The sequence below is a fragment of the Oncorhynchus mykiss genome, chromosome 18 (assembly GCF_013265735.2).
Source record: "Oncorhynchus mykiss isolate Arlee chromosome 18, USDA_OmykA_1.1, whole genome shotgun sequence".
Classification (NCBI taxonomy): domain Eukaryota; kingdom Metazoa; phylum Chordata; class Actinopteri; order Salmoniformes; family Salmonidae; genus Oncorhynchus; species Oncorhynchus mykiss.
In genome coordinates, this window is record NC_048582.1 from 28,737,116 (window position 1) to 28,760,621 (window position 23,506).

General features: G+C 44.2%; 1 protein-coding gene across 1 annotated transcript; it reads right to left on the minus strand.

Moving 5' to 3' along the window:
- Positions 1–1,902: 1,902 nt before the first annotated feature.
- LOC110495971 (cysteine and tyrosine-rich protein 1) lies at positions 1,903–21,570 on the minus strand. Its single transcript, XM_021571542.2, has 4 exons — positions 21,066–21,570; positions 17,666–17,765; positions 16,168–16,328; positions 1,903–2,808 (listed from the first exon to the last, which is right to left on the minus strand). The coding sequence occupies exons 1-4, from the start codon at positions 21,145–21,147 to the stop codon at positions 2,675–2,677; spliced, it is 477 nt and encodes a 158-aa protein (XP_021427217.1). The 5' UTR covers positions 21,148–21,570; the 3' UTR covers positions 1,903–2,674.
- Positions 21,571–23,506: the final 1,936 nt, after the last annotated feature.

Consider the following 23,506-nt stretch of genomic DNA (forward strand, 5'->3'; position numbering starts at 1 on the left):
ATTAGTCTGTCCATAACACTTTTTTCCCCATTTTCCTCTGTCCAGTGTCTGTTCTTTTGCCCATATTATTTCTTCTATATATTTATTTTTATTGGCCAGTCTGAGAGATGTCTTTTTCTTTTCAACTCAGAAGGCCAGCATCCCGGCGTCGCCTCTTCATTGCTGACGTTGAGATTGGTGTTTTGCAGGTACTATTTAATGAAGTTGCCAGTTGAGGACTTGTGAAGCATCTCTTTCTCAAACTAGACACTAATGTACTTGTCCTCTTGCTCAGTTGTGTACCGGGGCCTCTCACTGCTCTTTATATTCTGGTTAGAGACAGTTTGCGCTGTTCTGTGAAGGGTGTAGTAAGCAGGGTTGTACGAGATCTTCAGTTTCTTGGCAATTTCTCACATGGAATAGCGTTCATTTCTCAGAACAAGAATAGTGTGACGAGTTTCAGAAGAAAGTTATTTGTTTCTGGCCATTTTGAGCCTGTAATTGAACCCACAAATGCTGATGCTCCAGATACTCAACTAGTCTAAAGAAGGCCAGTTTTATTGCTTCTTTAATCAGAACAATAGTTTTTAGCTGTTCAAACATAATTGCAAAAGGGTTTTCTAATGATCAATTAGCCTTTTAAAATTATAAACTTGGATTAGCTAACACAACATCCTATTGGAACACAAGAGTGATGGTTGCTGATAATGGCCTCTGTACGCCTATGTAGATATTCCATTTAAAAAATCTGCTGTTTCCAGTTACAATAGTCATTTACAACATTACCAATGTCTACACTGTATTTCTGATCAATTTGATGTTATTGTAAATGGACAAAAAAATGTAATTTTCTTTCATAAACAAGAACATTTCTAAGTGACCAAAACTTTTGAACCGTAGTGTATATATCCCAACCAGAAGTCAAGGATTACAGGCAACATCCGCATTGAGCTAAACGCTAGAGCTGCCGCTTTCAAATAGTGGGACACCAATCCGACACTTAAGAAATCGCACTATGCCCTCAGACGAATCATCAAACAGGCAAAGCGTCAATACAGGATTAAGATTGAATCCTACTACACTGGCTCTGACGCTCGTCGGATGTGGCAGGGCTTGAAAACTATTATGGACTACAAAGGGAAACCTAGCCATGAGCTGCCCAGTAACACAAACCTACCAGACAAGCTAAATCCATTTTATGCTCGCTTCGAGCCAAGCAACAGTGAAGCATGCATGAGAGCACCAGCTGTTCCGGAAGACTGTGTGATAATGCTCTCAGTAGCCGATGTGAGCAAGACATTTAAACAGGTCAACATTCACAAAGCTGAATGTTGGGCCAGACGGATTACCAGGACGTGTACTCAAAGTATGCTCGGACCAACTGTCAAGTGTCTTCACTGACGTTTTCAACCTCTCCCTGACCGAGTCTGTAATACCTACATGTTTCAAGCAGACCGCCATAGTCCCTGTGCGCAAGGAAGTGAAGGTAACCTGCCTAAATTATTACCACCTGTAGCGCTCATATCGGTAGCCATGAAGTGCTTTGAAGGCTCACATCAACAGCATCCTCCCAGACACCCTAGAACCACTCCAATTTGCCTACCACCCCAACAGATCCAGCAAAACACAACACCATCATTAAGTTTGCTGATGACACAACAGTGGTAGGCCAGATTACCAACAATTCTGAGACTGCCTATAGGAGGTCAGAGGAGGAGGTCAGTACCGGTTCCCCCCATATATAGCCTCGTTATTGTAATTTTATTGTTTTACCTTTTATAATTTTTTACTTTAGTTTATTTGGTAAATATTGTTTTCTTTCTTGAACTGCATTGTTGGTTAAGGGCTTGTAAATAAGCATTTCATGGTAAGGTATAATACCTGTTGTATTCGGCGCATGTGACAAATAAAGTTTGATTTAGATTTTAGATCAGTTTTGTACTATCTCCACTAATAGTTAAGGTTAGGATTGGGGGAGGGGAAGCTGATACGACTGTATATCTGTACCTAGGGGAAACTTCACCCCGGACACGTATGTTTACCATCCTATTTCTATAGTACAATTCATATTTTTACACAGTTTTCCTAGCCTGGTCCCAGATTTGTGTGTGCTGTCTCGCCATGTCCTCAGGTAATTTCCACATGAAGCAATTGGTAATACAGCACAAACATATCTAGGACGAGGCTACAGTTCTCTCCTTTGCCTTGTAGCAATAAGATAGGGAAGAGCACTGACCTGAAGGAAAGCCAGCTAACAGTCATCTCTACCAGAGAAATGGTACAACTTTGTTCCCTCACTCATTCATTATCATGAGTCAAATACAACTAAAGTGGTATTCACCCCTGAAAAGCTGATCAGTTAGATTGACCACCACCCCTACATCAAATAGTCAAAAGTGGATCATTCCACACAGTCATTTTAAGTGTCATTTTTAACAGTCATTTTAAGTGATTGAGGTTCACCCCCCCCCCCCCCCCTGACTGACACCAGTCAGTTCAATTGACCCAATCACACCCACAAGAAGAGGTCAAAGTGGTCCAGTCCACATGCAGTCATTTTAAGTGATCCAGATGTTCGAAAGGAAATGCTTACAGTCTCATCTTTCTCTGCTAGAACACTGCATAAACTTAATCCAAGATGTGCTCCTTCAGAAGGGCAAGTAGCCTGGGCAGGATTCTCCATTTTGTCTTCAAGTCATTTGCGATTACAGCTCGGATACGGAGGGGGAGGTGAGTAGCTGTCTATCCTGGGTGGGGTGGGGGTGTAGGGAGGGGGGCGCATGGCCGAAGGGTACATCTCATAGTCATAGGTGTAGGGAGGTGGGGGTCCTGGAGAAAGAGAGAGAGGCAGAAAGACACAGAGAGAGAAAAGTGTTTATCATCAGTAGTTGCTGGATAAAGAAAGATTATGCCAATACACACATACAACATACAAGTACAACAGACCCTGCCATGTCATTGTATCTGTTTTGATGGGCTTTAGAAACCAGTGGAGACTGCTGAGGAGAGGATGGCTCATAGTAGAGACTGGAATGGAGTCAGAGGAGGCTGGCAGCAGCTATAGGAGTACAGGCTCATTGTAATGGCTGGAATGGAGTTTTTGGAACCGTATGAAACACAAAGACAACACCAGACTCCACTGGAGTCAATGGAATGGTTTCAACCAATGGAAACAACGTTTCGATACCCTTCCATTGTCTCCATTCCAGCCATTATTATGAGCTGTTCTCCCCTCAGCAGCCTGCATTGGTAGAAACATTCTAGACTTCAGTATGTGTTGGTCATTGGTGGAGGAGCAATGTCCTCTAGTGATGGAATCATTGCACTGCAGGGAAACGGGTAAATTGGTTTTCGGCTCAGCCAGTTAGTGGAGGCGCAGTGGTTAAGGCACGTATTCATAAAGAGTCTCATAGTAGGAGTGCCGTCCGGGTGATTGTGGAGGCTAGGTCATCTGATGCAGCACTCCATCACTCTCCTTCTTGGTAAAATAGCCCTTACACAGCTTGGAGGTGTGTTGGGTCATTGTCCCGTTGAAAAATACATGATAGTCCCACTAAGCGCAAACCAGATGGGATGGTGTATCGCTGCAGAATGCTGTGGAATCCATAATGGTTAACTGTGCCTTGAATTCTAAATAAATCGCAGAAAGTGTCACCAGCAAAGCACCCCCACACCATCACACCTCCTCCTCCATGCTTCACATTGGGGAACCACACAAATGGAGATAATCCGTTCACTTACTCTGCGTCTCACAAAGACACGGTGGTTGGAACCAAAAATCTCAAATTTGGACTCATCAGAACAAAGAATAGATTCCAACCGGTCTAATGTCCATTGCTCACGTTTATTGGCCCAAGCAAGTCTCTTCTTATTATTGGTATCCTTTAGTAGTGGTTTCTTTGCAGGAATTCGACCATGAAGGCCTGATTCACGCAGTCTCCTCTGAACAGTTGATGTTGAGATGTGTCTGTTACTTGAACTCTGTGAAGCATTTATTTGGGCTGCAATTTCTCAAGCTGGTAACTCTAATGAAATGATCCTCTGCAGCAGAGGTAACTCAGGATCTTCCTTTCCTGTGGTGGACATAATGAGATCCAGTTTCATCAGAGAGCTTGATGGTTTTTGCGACTCCACTTGAAGAAACTTTTTAAAGTTCTTGAAATGTTCCTATTTGACTGACCTTCATGTCTTAAAATAGTGATGGACTGTCATTTCTCTTTGCTTATTTGAGCTGTTCTTGCCATAATATGGACTTGGTCTTTTGCCAAATAGGGCTATGTTCTATACACCAACCCTACCTTGACCCAACACAACTGATTGGCTCAAACGCATTAAGAAGGAAACAAATTCCACAAATTAACTTTTAAGAAGGCACACCTATTAATTGAAATGCATTCCAGGTGACTACCTCATGAAGCTGAGAATGCCAAGAGTGTGCAAAGCTGTCATCAAGGCAAAGGGTGGCTACTTTGAAGAATCTCAAATATAAAATATATTTTGATTTGCTTAACACTGTTTTGGTTACTACATGATTCCATATGTGCTACTTCATAGTTTTGATGTCTTCCCTATTATTCTACAATGTAGAAAATAGTAAAAATAAAGAAAATCCCTTGAATGAGTAGGTGTGTCCAAACTTTTGACTGGTACTGTATGCACACACTAACAACCACATACATACACTCGCAATCATGCACACTTATGCTGTTGCTATATTGGTTACTATTATTATTATTATTATTTATCCTGCTACCAGTCACTTTCTCGTAATCCCTGCCTACATGTACCTATCTACCCCAACTACTCCATTATCCCTGCACATTGTACATTTGGTACTGGCACTGACCCTGTATATAGCTTACAGTCTTATGTTTTGTTATTCCTTTATTTCTCAGGTTTTTTTTTGTTATAGTATTTTGATACTGAATACTGCACTGGGCTTGCAAGGTAGTAACCCTTCCTACTCACAGCCCCTGTCATCCTGTATACGGGTTGAAAATGGCATTGATAAGTGCCTGCAGTGGCTGTACAGTAACATGCTATACATGACGTCAGAGCTCAGGTTCTACTCTTCACAGCGTGTATGGGTTTTGACTGACAGCAGTTATAAACTTGAGCACTGACAAGATCCTCCCATTCCTCCCTCTAATTGTGCTACTTTTGCACATTTGTTGTTGTCTGTGTGAGGGAAATGCTGTAAATAGAGAGGAGTGGATGTGTTCTGAAAGATGAGACATTGAGGATTATAATAAATACAGCTTTGATGTCATACAAGGAAACCACAGACCCGTGAGTACAAATGTGCACTTCATTTTTCCATATTTGGAAACTCATGTAATTTTCAGTATCAACGTTTGTGACCACTATGTTTGATTCACAGTTACAAGGATGACATGCATTAAACCCTGGGTTGTCCTGAACAGATTGGGCCTATGGTTTGTCATATTATATAAATAAATATCCACAGAACATGCACCTTTTTAACATACAATCTACCTGCAGTGAAGCTGCTCAGCATTTACATTACTTTCAGTCATCTAGCAGACATTCCCACCCAGAGCGACCCACAGGAGCAACCAGGGTCAAGTGCCCTGCCCAATAGCACAAGAATAGATCCCTACCCAGTAAAATCGGGGACCCGAACCAGCAACCTCTCGGCCACCGGCCCAAGCTCTCAAATGCCAGGCCTCCAACCATCCAAGATCCCCCCCCACAGATCCCCTCGAGAGCTTCCCCTCACCATCCAAGAACCCTCCCATAAGTTCCCCTCAAAAAACCTCCCCCCACCCCCCCATCTCTATCCCCCCTAAGCCACCATCCCCCTCCAACCCAACCAAAACCACCACCGACCCAATACGCCAACAACCAACAAAAAGAACAAAAGAGAGAAAAAAACAAAAACAAAGGACAACAGAAAACAAAAATCATGACAGCTAGGCCAACTGTATGCATTTGTGTGCATGTGTGGCACTATTTACATTCGTGTATGTGTGTGTGTCCGTGTCTGTGCACGTGTGTTCGTTTGAATGCAAGTGTGTGTATGCATGAGTACATGCATACAAGCGCTTGCATGGCATCAGTCTTAGGCAAACAGGCATTTGATGTAACAATGTTCCTTTTTAGTTCCAGTTAAACAAGCACTTGAATGCGCTAATGACTCCATTCCATGTGCATCAAAATTACAATCTGCTTGGCTGAAGTGCCTTTTGAAAGCCTGACACGGTAAGATTGTATTTTATAACCTAGCTAATGACAGGGCACACACTGGTTGAATCAATGTCGTTTCCATTTCAATGAAAGAAAAGTAAATGTAAGTTGCACATAAAATCAACATCGACTCAGTGGGTTTTGTCCAACATATCTCCGGACCTACTCACTGCCACAGTCATACTCTGGACCTAGTTTTGTCCCGTGGAATAAATGTTGTGGATCTTAATGTTTTTCCTCATAATCCAGGAGTTAATCCTAATCCATAATCTTAATCGGACCAACATTTGATTATGTTTGCAATCGCAACAAATAATCAAATCAAATGTATTTATATAGCCCTTCTTACATCAGCTGATATATCAAAGTGCTGTACAGAAACCCAGCCTAAAACCCCAAACAGCAAGCAATGCAGGCGTAGAAGCACGGCGGCTAGGAAAAACTCCCTAGAAAGGAGTTCTGCTCAGACCCCAACCAAGGATCATCAAACGTCGTGCTATAAATTCTCGGACAACCTAAAGATTCCTAGATGCCCTTCCAGACTCCCTCCACCTACCCAAGGATGCCAGAGTACAAAAGTCAGTTAAACACCTAACTGGGAAACTCAATTTAACCTTGCGTAATACCCTAGATGCAGTCGCACCCCTAAAAACATTTGTCATAAGAAACATCTCCCTGGTATACAGAAAATACCCGAGCTCTGAAGCAAACTTCCAGAAAATTGGAACAGAAATGGAGCTACACGAAACGGGAAGTCTTCCGACTAGCTTGGAAAGACAGTACCGTGCAGTATCAAAGAGCCCTCACTGCTGCTCAATCATCCTATTTTTCAAACTTAATTGAGGAAAATAAGAACAATCCCAAATGTATTTTTGATACTGTCGCAAAGCTAACTAAAAAGCAGCATTCCCCAAGAGAGGATGGCTTTCACTTCAGCAGTGATAAATTCATGAACTTCTTTGACAAAAAGATCATGATCATTAGAAAGCAAATTACGGACTCCTCCTTAAATCTGTGTATTCCTCCAACGCTCAGTTGTCCTGAGTCTGCACAGCACTGCCAGGACCTAGGATCAAGGGAGACACTCAAGTTTTTTAATACTATATCTCTTGACACATTGATGAAAATAATCACGGCCTCTAAACCTTCAAGCTGCATACTGGACCCTATTCCAACTAAACTACTGAAAGAGCTGCTTCCTGTGCTTCGCCCTCCTATGTTGAACATAATACATGGCTTTCTATCCACCAGATGTGTCAGGTGCGTGAATGAGGACCCAAAAGCGAATTAACAAACAGAGTTTCTTTAATGATGAACACACGTGGGCTCAGATGGACAGGTAGATTCCGACAGGACAGGACAAGGTTGCAGCAAACACGATGATAGTCTGGTTCAGGCATGAGACACACAAACAAGAATCCGACAAAGACAGGAGCAGAAACAGAGAGAGATATAGGGACCTAATCAGAGGGAAAAAGGGAACAGGTGGGAAAAGGGGTGAATGAGGTAGTCAGAGAAGACAAGGAACAGCTGGGGGAAAGAGGGACAGAAACGGTAACCTAGTACGACCAGCAGAGGGAGACAGGGTGAAAGGAAAGGACAGAAAGACACAACATGACAATACATGACAGTACCCCCCCACTCACCGAGCGCCTCCTGGCGCACTCGAGGAGGAAACCTGGCGGCAACGGAGGAAATCCTCGATCAGCGCACGGTCCAGCACGTCCCGAGAGGGAACCCAACTCCTCTCCTCAGGACCGTACCCCTCCCAATCTACGAGGTACTGGTGACCACGGCCCCGAGGACGCATGTCCAAAATCCTACGGACCCTGTAGATGGGTGCGCCCTCGACAAGGATGGGGGGGGGGGGGGGGAAGACGAGCGGGGGCGCGAAGAATGGGCTTGATACAGGAGACATGGAAGACCGGGTGGACGCGACGAAGGTATCGCGGAAGAAGAAGTCGAACTGCGACAGGATTAATGACCCGAGAAATACGGAACGGACCAATGAACCGCGGGGTCAACTTGCGAGAAGCCGTCTTAAGGGGAAGGTTCTGAGTGGAGAGCCAAACTCTCTGACCGCGACAATATCTAGGACTCTTAGTTCTACGCTTATTAGCAGCCCTCACAGTCTGCGTCCTATAACGGCAAAGTGCAGACCTGACCCACTTCCAGGTGCGCTCGCAACGTTGGACAAAAGCCTGAGCGGAGGGGACGCTGGACTCGGCGAACTGAGATGAGAACAGCGGAGGCTGGTACCCGAGGCTACTCTGAAAAGGAGATAGCCCGGTCGCAGACGAAGGAAGCGAGTTGTGGGCGTATTCTGCCCAGGGGAGCTGTTCTGACCAAGACGCAGGGTTGCGAAAAGAAAGACTGCGTAAGATGCGACCAATAGTCTGATTGGCCCGTTCTGCTTGACCGTTAGACTGGGGGTGAAAGCCGGAAGAGAGACTGACGGAAGCCCCAATCAAACGGCAAAACTCCCTCCAAAATTGAGACGTGAATTGCGGACCTCTGTCCGAAACGACGTCTGACGGAAGGCCATGAATTCTGAAAACATTCTCGATGATGATTTGTGCCGTCTCTTTAGCAGAAGGAAGCTTAGCAAGGGGAATGAAATGAGCCGCCTTAGAGAACCTATCGACAACCGTAAGAATAACAGTCTTCCCCGCTGACGAAGGCAGTCCGGTGACAAAATCTAAGGCGATGTGAGACCACGGTCGAGAGGGAATGGGAAGCGGCCTGAGACGGCCGGCAGGAGGGGAGTTACCGGACTTAGTCTGCGCGCAGACCGAACAAGCAGCCACGAAACGACGCGTGTCATGCTCCCGGGTGGGCCACCAAAAACGCTGGCGAATGGAAGCAAGCGTACCCCGAACGCCAGGGTGGCCGGCTAACTTGGCAGAGTGAGCCCACTGAAGAACGGCCAGACGAGTAGGAACGGGAACGAAAAGAAGGTTCCTAGGACAAGCGCGCGGCGACGGAGTGTGAGTGAGCGCTTGCTTTACCTGCCTCTCAATTCCCCAGACAGTCAACCCGACAACACGCCCCTCAGGGAGAATCCCCTCGGGGTCAGTGGAGGCTACTGAAGAACTGAAGAGACGAGATAAAGCATCAGGCTTGGTGTTCTTAGAGCCCGGACGATAAGAAATCACGAACTCGAAACGAGCGAAAAACAGCGCCCAACGCGCCTGACGCGCATTAAGTCGTTTGGCAGAACGGATGTACTCAAGGTTCCTATGGTCAGTCCAAACGACAAAAGGAACGGTCGCCCCCTCCAACCACTGTCGCCATTCGCCTAGGGCTAACCGGATGGCGAGCAGTTCGCGGTTTCCCACATCATAGTTACGTTCCGACGGCGACAGGCGATGAGAAAAATACGCGCATGGGTGGACCTTGTCGTCAGAGAGGGAGCACTGAGAAAGAATGGCTCCCACGCCCACCTCTGACGCGTCAACCTCGACAACGAACTGTCTAGAGACGTCAGGTGTAACAAGGATAGGAGCGGATGTAAAACGATTCTTGAGGAGATCAAAAGCTCCCTGGGCGGAAACGGACCACTTAAAGCACGTCTTGACAGAAGTAAGGGCTGTGAGAGGAGCTGCCACCTGACCGAAATTACGGATGAAACGACGATAGAAGTTCGCGAAGCCGAGAAAGCGCTGCAGCTCGACGCGTGACTTAGGGGTGGGCCAATCAATGACAGCTTGGACCTTAGCGGGATCCATCTTAATGCCTTCAGCGGAAATAACAGAACCGAGAAATGTGACGGAGGAGGCATGAAAAGTGCACTTCTCAGCCTTCACAAAAAGACAATTCTCTAAAAGGCGCTGGAGGACACGTCGAACGTGCTGAACATGAATCTGGAGTGACGGTGAAAAAATCAGGATATCGTCAAGGTAAACGAAAACAAAGATGTTCAGCATGTCTCTCAGGACATCATTGACTAATGCCTGAAAGACAGCTGGAGCGTTAGCGAGGCCGAAAGGAAGAACCCGGTATTCAAAGTGCCCTAACGGAGTGTTAAACGCCGTCTTCCACTCGTCCCCCTCCCTGATGCGCACGAGATGGTAAGCGTTACGAAGGTCCAACTTAGTGGAAAACCTGGCTCCCTGCAGGATCTCGAAGGCTGAAGACATAAGAGGAAGCGGATAACGATTCTTCACTGTTATGTCATTCAGCCCTCGATAATCTATGCAGGGGCGCAGAGACCCGTCCTTCTTCTTGACAAAAAAAAACCCCGCTCCGGCGGGAGAGGAGGAGGGGACTATGGTACCGGCGTCAAGAGCTACAGACAAATAATCCTCGAGAGCCTTACGTTCGGGAGCCGACAGAGAGTATAGTCTACCCCGGGGGGGAGTGGTTCCCGGAAGGAGATCAATACTACAATCATACGACCGGTGTGGAGGAAGAGAGGTGGCCCTGGACCGACTGAACACCGTGCGCAGATCGTGATATTCCTCCGGCACCCCTGTCAAATCACCAGGCTCCTCCTGTGAAGAAGAGACAGAGGAAACAGGAGGGATAGCAGACATTAAACATTTCACATGACAAGAGACGTTCCAGGAGAGGATAGAATTACTAGACCAATTAATGGAAGGATTATGACAAACTAGCCAGGGATGGCCCAAAACAACAGGTGTAAAAGGTGAACGAAAAATTAAAAAAGAAATGGTTTCGCTATGATTACCAGAAACAGTGAGGGTTAAAGGTAGCGTCTCACGCTGAATCCTGGGGAGAGGACTACCATCCAGGGCGAACAAGGCCGTGGACTCCCTTAACTGTCTGAGAGGAATGTCATGTTCCCGAGCCCAGGTCTCGTCCATAAAACAGCCCTCCGCCCCAGAGTCTATTAAGGCACTGCAGGAAGCTGACGAACCGGTCCAGCGTAGATGGACCGACAAGGTAGTGCAGGATCTTGAAGGAGAGACAGGAGTAGTAGCGCTCACCAGTAGCCCTCCGCTTACTGATGAGCTCTGGCTTTTACTGGACATGAAGTGACAAAATGACCAGCAGAACCGCAATAGAGACAGAGGCGGTTGGTGATTCTCCGTTCCCTCTCCTTAGTCGAGATGCGGATACCTCCCAGCTGCATAGGCTCAGCTCCCGAGCCGGCAGAGGAAGATGGTAGTGATGCGGAGAGGGGGGCAACGGAGAACGCGAGCTCCTTTCCACGAGCTCGGTGACGAAGATCAACCCGTCGCTCAATGCGAATAGCGAGTTCAATCAAGGAATCCACGCTGGAAGGAACCTCCCGGGAGAGAATCTCATCCTTTACCTCTGCGCGGAGACCCTCCAGAAGACGAGCGAGCAAAGCCGGCTCGTTCCAGCCACTGGAGGCAGCAAGAGTGCGAAACTCAATAGAGTAGTCTGTTATGGATCGATTGCCTTGACATAGGGAAGACAGGGCCCTGGAAGCCTCCTCCCCAAAAACAGATCGATCAAAAACCCGTATCATCTCCTCCTTAAAGTCCTGATACTGGTTAGTACACTCAGCCCTTGCCTCCCAGATTGCCGTGCCCCACTCACGAGCCCGTCCAGTAAGGAGAGATATGACGTAGGCGACACGAGCAGTGCTCCTGGCGTAAGTGTTGGGCTGGAGAGAAAACACAATATCACACTGGGTGAGGAACGAGCGGCATTCAGTGGGCTCCCCAGAGTAACACGGCGGGTTATTGATTCTGGGCTCCGGAGATTCGAAAGCCCTGGAAGTGGCCGGTGGATCGAGGCGGAGATGGTGAACCTGTTCTGTGAGGTTGGAGACTTGGGTGGCCAGGGTCTCAACGGCATGTCGAGCAGCAGACAATTCCTGCTCGTGTCTGCCTAGCATCGCTCCCTGGATCTCGACGGCTGAGTGGAGAGGATCCGAAGTCGCTGGGTCCATTCTTGGTCGGATTCTTCTGTCAGGTGCGTGAATGAGGACCCAAAAGCGAATTAACAAACAGAGTTTCTTTAATGATGAACACACGTGGGCTCAGATGGACAGGTAGATTCCGACAGGACAGGACAAGGTTGCAGCAAACACGATGATAGTCTGGTTCAGGCATGAGACACACAAACAAGAATCCGACAAAGACAGGAGCAGAAACAGAGAGAGATATAGGGACCTAATCAGAGGGAAAAAGGGAACAGGTGGGAAAAGGGGTGAATGAGGTAGTCAGAGAAGACAAGGAACAGCTGGGGGAAAGAGGGACAGAAACGGTAACCTAGTACGACCAGCAGAGGGAGACAGGGTGAAAGGAAAGGACAGAAAGACACAACATGACAATACATGACAAGATGTGTACCAAACTCACTAAAAGTGGCAGTAATAAAGCCTCTCTTGAAACATTTTAGAAAAAGCTGTTGCGCAGCAACTCAATGCCTTCCTGAAGACAAACAATGTATATACGAAACGCTTCAGTCTGGCTTAGACCCCATCATAGCACTGAGACTGCACTTGTGAATGTGGTAAATTACCTTTTAATGGTGTCAGACTGAGGCTCTGCATCTGTCCTCGTGCTCCTAAACCTTAGTGCTGCTTTTGATACCATCGATCACCACATTCTTTTGGAGAGATTGGAAACCCAAATTGGTCTACATGGACAAGTTCTGGCCTGGTTTACATCTTATCTGTTGGAAAGATATCAGTTTGTCTCTGTAGATGGTTTATCCTTTGACAAATCAACTGTAAATTTTGGTGTTCCTCAAGGCTCCGTTTTAGGACCACTATTGTTTTTACTATATATATATTTACCTCTTGGTGATGCCATTCGGAAACATAATGTTAACTGCTATGAGGACGACACACAGCTGTACATTTTGATGAAACATGGTGACACCCCAAAATTGCCCTCCCTTAAAGCTTGTGTTTCAGATATAATAAGGAAGTGGATGGCGGCAAATGTTCTACTTTTAAACTCGGACAAACCAGAGATGCTAGTTCTAGGTCCCAAGAAACAAACACATCTTCTGTTGAGTCTGGCAATTAATCTTGATCGTTGTACAGTCATCTCAAATAAAACTGTGAATGACCTCTGCGTTACTTTGGGCCCCTGATCTCTCTTTTGAAGAAAATATCAAGACTGTTTGAAAGACAGCTTTTTTCCATCTATGTAATGTGGAAGGACCACTAGAGGGCAGGCTGGGCTCACGGATAGTAGCCCAACAAGGCATGGGAGGCAAGGTAGCCAGAGGCAATTAAGCACAGCTGACGGTACTAATGACATATTCTCCTTCCCCTATAAGAGAGAGTATGGAACCAGCAGAGAGAAGGGGGGAAAAACTATCTCTGGAAGATGGCCACCGAGACAGAGGAGCTATCCATGAAGAACCATTAAGATGGTGGCAATCCTGTGGCTTTTATTGTAGTTTAAAGATAATCGTATTGTGTTCCTGTTTGATCTGGAGAAGAAGATGTATGTTTTGTCCTTGGGAGATATTCATTGATTATGTTGGAGTGTTTGTGTTGCCCAAATGCCCTCAATAGAGAACTGTGTTCAATCAAGAAAACCTACCCCTGACTCGTTTATTCCACCTTTCCGCTTTAGAGTGACGCCCAATTACTTGGTCCGCTCACAGTAACATTGCAAAAATCTGAAACTTTCTGTTAAAAAATTATGCAGAAAAATGAATCCATGCTTTTGTCACTTCTAGGTTAGACTACTGCAATGCTCTACTTTCCGGCTACCCGGATAAAGCAGTAAATAAACTTCAGTTAGTGCTAAACATGGCTGCTAGAATCTTGACTAAAAACAAAAAATGTGATCATATTACCCCCGTGCTAGCCTCTCTACACTGGCTTCCTGTTAAGGCAAGGGCTGATTTCAAGGTTTTAATACTTGCCCCTACCCATCTTTCCAATTTGGTCTTGCCATACATACATACACGTACGCTATGGTCACAAGACGTAGGCCTCCTTACTATTCCTAGAATTTCTAAGCAAACAGCTGGAGGCAGGGCTTTCTCCTATAGAGCTCAATTTTTATGCAAATGATCTGCCTATCCATGTGAGAGATGCAAACTCAGTCTCGACCTTTAAGTCTATATTTTAGACTCATCTCTTCAGTAGGTCATATGATTGAGTGTAGTCTGGCCTAGGAGTGTGAAGGTGAACGGAAAGGCACTGGAGCAATGAACTGCCCTTGCTGTCTCTGCCCGGCCGGTTCCCCTCTCTCCACTGGGATTCTCTGCCTCAAACCCTATTACAGGGGATGAGTCACTGGCTAGGAGGGGTGCGTCACTTGAGTGGGTTGAGTCACTGTGATCTTCCTGTGCGGGTTGGCCCCCCCTTGGGTTTGTGCCGTGGGGGAGATCTTCGTGGGCTATACTCGGCCTTGTCTCAGGATAGTGAGTTGGTGGTTGAAGATATCCCTATAGTGGTGTGCGCTGTGCTTTGGCAAAGTGGGTGGGGTTATATACTGCCTGTTTCGCCCTGTCCGGGGGTATCGTCGGACAGGGCTACAGTGTCACCCGACCCCTCCTGTCTCAGTCTCCAGTATTTATGCCGCAATAGTTTGTGTCGGGGGGCTAGGGACAGTCTGTTATATCTGGAGTATTTCTCCTGTCTTATCCGGTGTCCTGTGTGAATTTAAGTAAGCTCTCTCTAATTCTCTCTCTCTTTCATTCTTTCTTTCTCTCTGAGGACCTGAGCCCTTGGACCATGCCTCAGGACTACCTGGCCTGATGACTCCTTGCTGTCCCCAGTCCACCTGGTCATGCTGCTGCTCCGGTTTCAACTGTTCTGCCTGCATATATGGAACCCTGACCTGATCACCGGACGTGCTACCTTGTCCCAGACCTGCTGTTTTCAACTCTCTAGAGACAGCAAGAGCGGTAGAGATACTCTGAATGATCAGCTATGAAAAGCCAACTGACATTTACTCCTGTGGTGCTGACCTGTTCCACCCTCTACAACCACTGTGATTATTATTATTTGACCCTGCTGGACATCTATTAACATTTTAACATCTTGGCCATGTTCTGTTATAATGTCCACCCGGCACAGCCAGAAGAGGCCACCCCTCATAGTCTGGTTCCTCTCTAGGTTTCTCTCTAGGTTTCTTTCTAGGTTCCGGCCTTTCTAGGGAGTTTTTCCTATCCACCGTGCTTCTACACCTACATTGCTTGCTGTTTGGGGTTTTAGGCTGGGTTTCTGTACAGCACGTTGACATCATCTGATGTAAGAAGGGGTCTATAAATAAATTTGATTGATCGAACAGTGTAATGTTTGGAATCAGTCTCGTGTAAGGTGAACTGTTTTGTCCTCACCTTTGGTCTGATAATTTCCCCATAATCTCCAAAGTGTTCTCTTTCAATTGCTATCATGCTAAAGCATATGCTTTTTATAGTTATTCTTAAATATACATTTGGCCCTATCCATATTGGCCAATTTACACAAGTATAAGGGGTTAAAGGACCAGTGCAGTCAAATGTGATTTTCTTGTTTTATATACTGTATATTTCCACACTATGAGGTTGGAATAATACCGTGAAATTGTGAAAATGATGATAATGCCCTTTTAGAGTGACATTTCTGGGATCTTTTAAGAAGAAACCTGGGACCAACACTTTACATGTTATGTTTATATTTTTGTTCCGTGTAGTTAATAGACCAATAAGAAAGAGAGTTCCAAACCTCTCTGACAATAACAGATCATTTTCAATTTTCCCCTCCCCACTCAGACCACTCCCAGACAGTCATAGAAAAATTCTTGCTTGAGATATTGCTCTTTGCTAAGAAGCTAATTTTGTTTATTTTTTTGCCATTTGAATAGAAAAACAATCACATTAAGGTACTTAATTGTTACCTGGAAATTATTTGATATTGAGATAAAAATGGCTGGATTGGGACTTTAAGCATTTCACTGTACTTGTGCATGTGACTAATAAAACTTGAAACCATATGGACTCTGAGAGCTGGCCTAGGATCAGTTTAGCCTTTTTGATCATAATTAATAAGATTATATGGACAGGAGGGACCTGATCCTAGATCAGCCTCACCTGGGTAGCCCTGGGACACAGTGTTGATGTAGGAGGTGTTGAACACATCCACCCGGGCCCCGCGCCCATTCTTCACACACATGCACACACACAGGAAGAAGGCCGCCAGCGCTCCCATCAGAAACACCACACCAAACACGATGCCCGATATCGCCGTGCCCCTAGAAAACGTACACACAAACACACGTTTGTCACTTTGACTGAATACTCTCCCCTTTTCATTCTAGTTTGTGGCTGCTGGTAAGTCATCTCATCCAATTAATCTTCTCACAAATCAATTCTGCATGGAATTTCAATTCACCTCCCTACCTCCTTAAAGAGTTAAAGAGTATCTTAAATAAACCCCACGGCCACCCCTCCCCCCAAAAAGGCTATTTTGTTGAAAACGACTTTGTTGAGGGAAAACGTACTTGCTAAGATTGTGATATGTTGTTGTCTCACCTAGCTATCTTAAGATGAATGCATTAATTTAAGCCGCCCTGGATAAGAGTGTCTTCTAAATTACTCAAATGTAAATGTATGATGTGACTTAATTGAAATGTGAATTGACCCAAAGTTTGGGTCATATTCACTAGACACCAAATGAAGAAAAAAAACTGACTGAAACAGGGAGGGTCTACCTGGACACGTGCAATATGAAACATTTCAGTTTTTATTGCTAAATGTTTTGCTACAGTGTGCTACAATGAATACAACCCTGCTCTATAGAGAAGCAGTGCATTTTGGGATAGGGCCATCTAGGGCTGAGAAAAAGGCTGGGAGCAGCTGCCTATAACATACACCGGACCAAACATGTCTGTGGGCAACCATGGAGATCTGCTCAACCATCTGATTATATGACTCAGACCTGTGTGTATGTGTGTGAGTATGTGTCTGTGTTAGCGTGAGTGTGTGTACATATTTGTGTGCTTTTGTGTATGTATGTGGTCAAACTCCATTTAAAAGGCTGTGGAGAAGCTGTAGAAAGAGATGAGATATCTCTCCTGAAACAAGGAACCATTATTCCTCCCCATTACCTTATGACAACCATGGCCTTGAAAGAGCTACATTATATGGACAGAAAAAAACAAGTCCACATTCAATGGGCCCATTCAATAGCACTTTTTTTGTCAAACTAGCAATAGTTTCAATAGCACTTTTTTTCACAGTCAAACTGTGAATTTGGGAATTTTAAATGTGACATGAATTAACGTTGCATGCACACACAACACTTTAATATCATGATTAACTTCATTGGTGGACTGTAGCAGGTAGCATGTGTTATACTCTGGTGAGAAAGAGGACAGAGAAAGTGAGAGGCCAGCTCTCTTGAGCCAAATGACGAAGGTCAAACCTCTCAGAGAGGTCATACGCTGCATTTGGAAAGAGCAGGTGGTGAAGTGGTAGAGAAGTGAATTTGTGTGTGTGTAGTTGGGGAGTGTGTGTTTATAGATGGAGGGTGACTGAGCATGTGTGTATGTATAGAAGGTGACATTGTGTGTGTGTGTAGTGTACTTACGAGAGGACATCTCCCATATAGGCGTAGTAGGAGCAGCAGAAAGGGGGAGAGCCTCCACAGCAGTACTCCACACAGCCATCACACTGGGCCTCACTGTGACCTGCAGGAGAGATGCAATACATTATATGTATATACAATACACCTACCTCTACTACGGACATATGCACACACTCACTCAGCATCTAACATGCTGAGAGAAAGGTAGAGTGTGCTCTTTGGAATCAAGATTTCCAAAGCCTTTAAATGGACAAAATCACAATGCTATGTTCCTTTTACAAAAGGTTAAAAACATAATGGAGAGCAGCTACGGCAGATACACTTAAAACGTTGTCTTTCGCTTAATTGAACCTTTTCTAAATATGGAAATGTCACTAAAATCAAGGCTTTTTAAAGAGTAACTTAGCTAGAGCAAAACAACCATATTGCACATAAACTCACAAAACAAGAATTTGACTTTAACTTCCTGACTGATGTCTTGAGATGTTGCTTCAATATATCCACATCACTTTCCTACCTCATGATGCCATCTATTTTGTGAAGTGCACCAGTCCCCCCTGCAGCAAAGCACCCCCACACCATGATGCTGCCATCCCCGTGCATCACGGTTGGGATGGTGTTCTTCGGCTTTCAAGCCTCTACCTTTTTCCTCCAAACATAATGATGGTCATCATGGCCAGACAGTTATATTTTTGTATTCATCAGACCAGAGGACATTTCTCCAAAAAGTACGATCTTTGTCCCCATGTGCAGTTGCAAACCGTAGTCTGGCTTTTTTATGGCGGTTTTGGAGCAGTAGCTTCTTCCTTGCTGAGCGGCCTTTCAGTTTATGTAGATATAGGAGTCATTTAACTGTGGATATAGATACTTTTGTACCAGTGTCCTCCAGCATCTTCACAAGGTCCTTTGCTGTTGTTCTGGGATTGATTTGCACTTTTTGCACAAAAGTACGTTCATCTCTTGGAGACAGAACATGTCTCCTTCCTGAACGGCAAGACGGCTGCGTGGTCCCATGGTGTTTATACTTGCAGACTATTGTTTGTACAGATGAATGTGGTACCTTCAGGCGTTTGGAAATTGCTCCCAAGGATGAACCAGACTTGTGGAGGTCTACAATTGTTTTGCCGAGGGCTTGGCTGATATCTTTTGATTTTCCCATAATGTTAAGCAAAGAGGCACTGAGTTTGAAGGTAGGCCTTGAAAAACATCCACAGGTACACCTCCAATTGACTCAAATGATGTCAATTAGCCTATCAGAAGCTTCTAAAGCCATTACATAATTTTCTGGAATTTCCCAAGCTGTTTAAAGGCACAGTCAACTTAGTGTATGTAAACTTCTGACCCACCTGAATTGTGATGAAGTCAATTATAAGTTAAATAATCTGTCTGTAAACAATTGTTGTCAAAATTAATTGTGTCATGCACAAAGTAGATGTCCTAACCGATTTTCCAAAACTATAGTTTGTTAACAATAAATTTGTGTAGTGGTTGAAAAAGGAGTTTTAATGACTCCAACCTAAGTCTTATGTAAACTTCCGAATTCAACTGTAAGTGGAAATATGTAGTCCTTATAGAGGGTTTATGAAGGCTTCATTAAGCCTTAAAGGGTATTCATCCTGTAGAGTGGGACCTAACCCTAAACCGATAAGCACACAACACCACACATCAAAAAGGGTTATAACAATAAGATGAGTTGTGTGACAACAGGGCTATGTGAATGGAGATCATACAAGACATTTCAGAAAATATTTTCTTTATATGAAAGCGTATACTTTTAGTCAACTACACTATTCACTAACTTCACCTGTGTTCTTTCTCTCTGCACTAGTCTAAACCTGCAGATACCTCTCACAACAGCGTTCCCCTTTGTATACCCTGGTTTTCAGTGGTTTAGTCAGCCTTGGTTGGGTGGAGAGTGTGTAAATCTTATCTGTGTGTGTATATATGTGTGTGTGTGTGTAAAAAAAAGGCATTTCTCTTTTCTCACTAGAACTGACTTTGCTGATAAATACTTTGTTGAGGGAAACTGTACCTGATACGATTGTGATGTGTTGTCGTTCCTAGCTACAGTATCTTAAGGTGAATGCACTCATTGTAAGTTGCTCTGGATAAGAGAATCTGCTAAATTACTAAAATGTAATCTAAAAATGTGTAAACCTGTGTATAAACCTTCTGTGTATGTGAGCACGACAAAGATGAAGCACTGAAGGTTACAGCCACTCTGAGGCTTTGGAGAGCTGGTGGTGAGAGTCCTTCAGTGGAGAGACACACAGATATGTGACTTGAAATGAAGGGGGTGGCTCAGGGAGAGGGGTCTCAAAATGAGAAAGCACTTGAAATAAAGGACATTTGGAAACACTACTTGTGGTTTTGTATTGGATTATTTTTATATAGTATTTGAACACACACGGTCTGTCTAAAGGATGTGTGTCCTATATCTCACTGTTTGCCCTCCTCAACAACCACATAATTTAACCCAGACACAGCCCTGCTTTTTCTCAACCTTCAAGCATACTGCCACAAATTACTGGTGTGTGTGTGTGTGTTCAAAGATGTTCATCTTCATTCCAGCTTTATTCTCACTTTGTTCAAAAGCTGGTGTATTTTCAACAGATCCCTCACAAATGGATGACTGATTTTGTTTTCCAACCCTGAAAAGGCATGTGTGGGCCTACAATAGTAATCTTGAAACAGAGTAGACATAATTTGGGTACATCCCTCTTCCCTATATACAGTAGTGCACTACTTGTTTATATGTTTGAGCCGCAAACATATTCACATCCCTGTGAAGTGTGGAGTGTAACCACTTTGATGTGCATGTCATCCAACGATTGGAGTCTATATGGGTGGTCCCTTGAGGTCTAGCTCCTTACCTCCGGGTCCTGTCGCTTTTTACGCTGGGGACAATGGCAGTATAGTTCTGCGAATAGTGCTGAGCAAGGCTTGTACCCCCCCCCCCCCCCCCCCACACACACACAAACTCGCACACACTTTTTCTTCTTCTATGTAGATCACTTCAGAGTTTTGATATAAGGTTTTATGCATATTGTTTGGTTACATTTATGAGATTCAAACTCAATTGAGCCTTTTTTTTATTGTAGAGGTGGCGATTCATACGGTAAGCTACATTACTTTTATTTATCGAGGGACTCTTTTACCATTGAGTACATGAACGGTAGTGTGTCTAAGTTAATGATCGGCTACATTGAAGCAATGTTTTATTTAGATAGCTACCATTCGTTTACGTTGTGAAACCATCCATGCATTGGGTTGATGAGTTCACATTCACAATTAGCCTAATAAAAAAGTAAACCATTGTTAAAGGAACACTTCTGCTGATAATAACACATTTGAAGACGATAAAGCATCCTAGAGAACCAGGGACAAATGAACGAACTCTTACCGGCAAAAACACAAAGTAGGAGAGAGTCCCGTAGGAACTTCCACCCCGCTGCCTCCGTTCTTTCCATATCGACTGATAACATAGGCCTACTTGTTCTAAATGTGGCTCACAGTTATTCCCAAACGATAAAGTCCGTGTTTTTCATTAATATGCGCCCACGAAGAAGACTATGGGATATAGTCGCTCACCGAAACATCGCTGATATGCGCAATCGAGTTCTCTAAAAAGTTCAATCGAAGAGAGCCATGAACGCAGATTCATGGATATTTGCTCCAGTCATTAAAATGCTTAAATCAGAATGAAAAGTCTCATTCGTTTCTTCTTTCATGTGTTCGTATCTCTAAAAGTGTTTCCTTCAGTCTTTCCTCGTTGTTTTCTTCTGTTCCTTTTTTCCTTGGAGTAGGTCCTAGGGCTTCCCCTCCCCCGCAGCAGCTATTTTCTCAAATTACTGTTGACTGGGTGGGAAAAGGGATGGAAGTACCTCGATAACATTTGCATCTCTCCGACATAAAGGACGCCACCGCCCCCACTATCACGACCACTTTGAAAATGCAAAATATATTGGTCTATGTCGTGTACACACACATCTCAGGATCATTTTGAGAGGAAACTTTTTTTAAACACTGTTTACCAACGTCCCTAGTCAGAAACCAAAACATATCCACCGCCCCTCTCAATATGTCATACAAAACATCCACGAACCTCTATTTTAAATGTCCAAGGAGCACGAAGTTTGTTTGATATAACTTAGAACTAAACGATTTCATCTCCTAAAATGTAGGCTAAATGGGTTGCTCAAGCTTGTAGGATTGAATGACCTCCCTCTCAAACACCATCTTTAATCAACCTAGGCCTATTTACTTTGTGTGACAGTCAAACATGGTTATGCCTTAATATAGGCCCACTCATTCTGCATAAAATACTAATTGTTTTAGGTGAGAACAGTCTAGTATCTCTTTATTACGAATATATATCCTAATTCTAATAACGACAGAATAAGCTTGAATCGCGGTTTTGGCTTGCCATGATGCATGACAGGAGAGCTTGGATACATAGATAGATTCATTCTAAAATGTAATGCGTTCATTATAGTTCAAGTTTCCTCTAGGTGCAGATCTAGGATCAGCTTCCCCACCCGCAATCATAACCTTAACCGTTAGTGGGGGAAATGCAAAACTGACCCACGACCATAGTCTAGGGGCAACTTCCCGCCAACACCTCAGAGTGGCATCTTGTCATTCTTAACTTCATTGGGAAACGTGACCTTTTACAGAAATGCCACCCATTCATAATTGTTCACAGATGCCAGGGGTTTTCGGCAGATAATTAGTTGAGAGTGTGTTGGTGGGAGTTTTTCGTTTTGTCTTGCACCGGCATGCAGAGATGGGAAAACTAAACAAAAGTACAACAATAGTGTAATTGTATTCTATAAAGAAAGTCCCAGTTCCCAAGGAAATAAGCATTTTCCATTGGCAACAACAGCAACACAACTGTGGTAGGCTAACTCGGTGGCAACTCCACAGTGCTTATGGGAAGAGCACAGCATTTAATATATCTAATCCTATACAGACTCGGTTGTAGTATATTTTAAATGCTCTTTAAATAAATTGTAAGTCAGTCTTTTCAGTGGTTGAAACGGTATGTCACTGTAATGTGGACAAGTTAGCATTGAGCTTTAAAGGTTTGGGCTTCTCTTTTCATTTCCCTTCTTTGGCTCTTTTTTTCTTATAGTCAGCATAAGCTACATTTATGGGGAATACCGATCCAGGACATTCTTTTTCTGTTCTGCAAACATGTTGTTTACAGAATCTGCTGACACACTGAATGCATCCCAAATCGCACCCTATTCCCATTATAGTACAATACTATTGACCAGAGCCATATGGGCCCTGGTCAATTAAAAGTAGTGCACTATATAGGGAATAGGGTGCCATTTGAGATGAGAACCATTATGGTGCTACCCAAATTACAGTGATGTTGGAGTCTTCTTCTCCCATAATTACAGCGTAATGACTTCCTTTGAGTCTTGGCCCGTAATCACAAAGCATCTCAAAGTAGGAGTGCTGATCTAGGATCTGGTCTCTGCTGTCTATATAATCTTATTCATTATGGATTTTTTTTGTTGCAAATCCTATATCCAGGGGCCGTATTCATAAAGACTCTCAGAATAAGTGTACTGATCTAGGATCAGGTTCCTGCTGTCTATGTTATCTATTAATTCATTATAGACTAAAAGGCTAAACTGATACTACATCAGAGCCTGTATAGGAGTGCTGAGACCATAATGAATAAGATTAAATGGACAGGGGGACTGATTTGAGATCAGCATTCCTATCCTGAGACCCAGAGGAAGTCAGGAGGGGCCACTGAAACACTGCCATCCAGTGGATGATATGTTTATTACATAAGAGAAATGTGATCAGACAATTAAGTATATATTG

Excerpts from the sequence above, each read along its gene's own strand:
- LOC110495971 (XM_021571542.2), bottom strand. The coding sequence starts at position 21,147 with ATGTTATCAGTCGATATGGAAAGAACGGAGGCAGCGGGGTGGAAGTTC. Across the intron at positions 17,766-21,065 it reads CCTACTTTGTGTTTTTGCCG|GTCACAGTGAGGCCCAGTGT; the intron begins GTAAGAGTTCGT and ends TCTCTCCTGCAG. Across the intron at positions 2,809-16,167 it reads TGTGTCCCAGGGCTACCCAG|GACCCCCACCTCCCTACACC; the intron begins GTGAGGCTGATC and ends CTCTTTCTCCAG.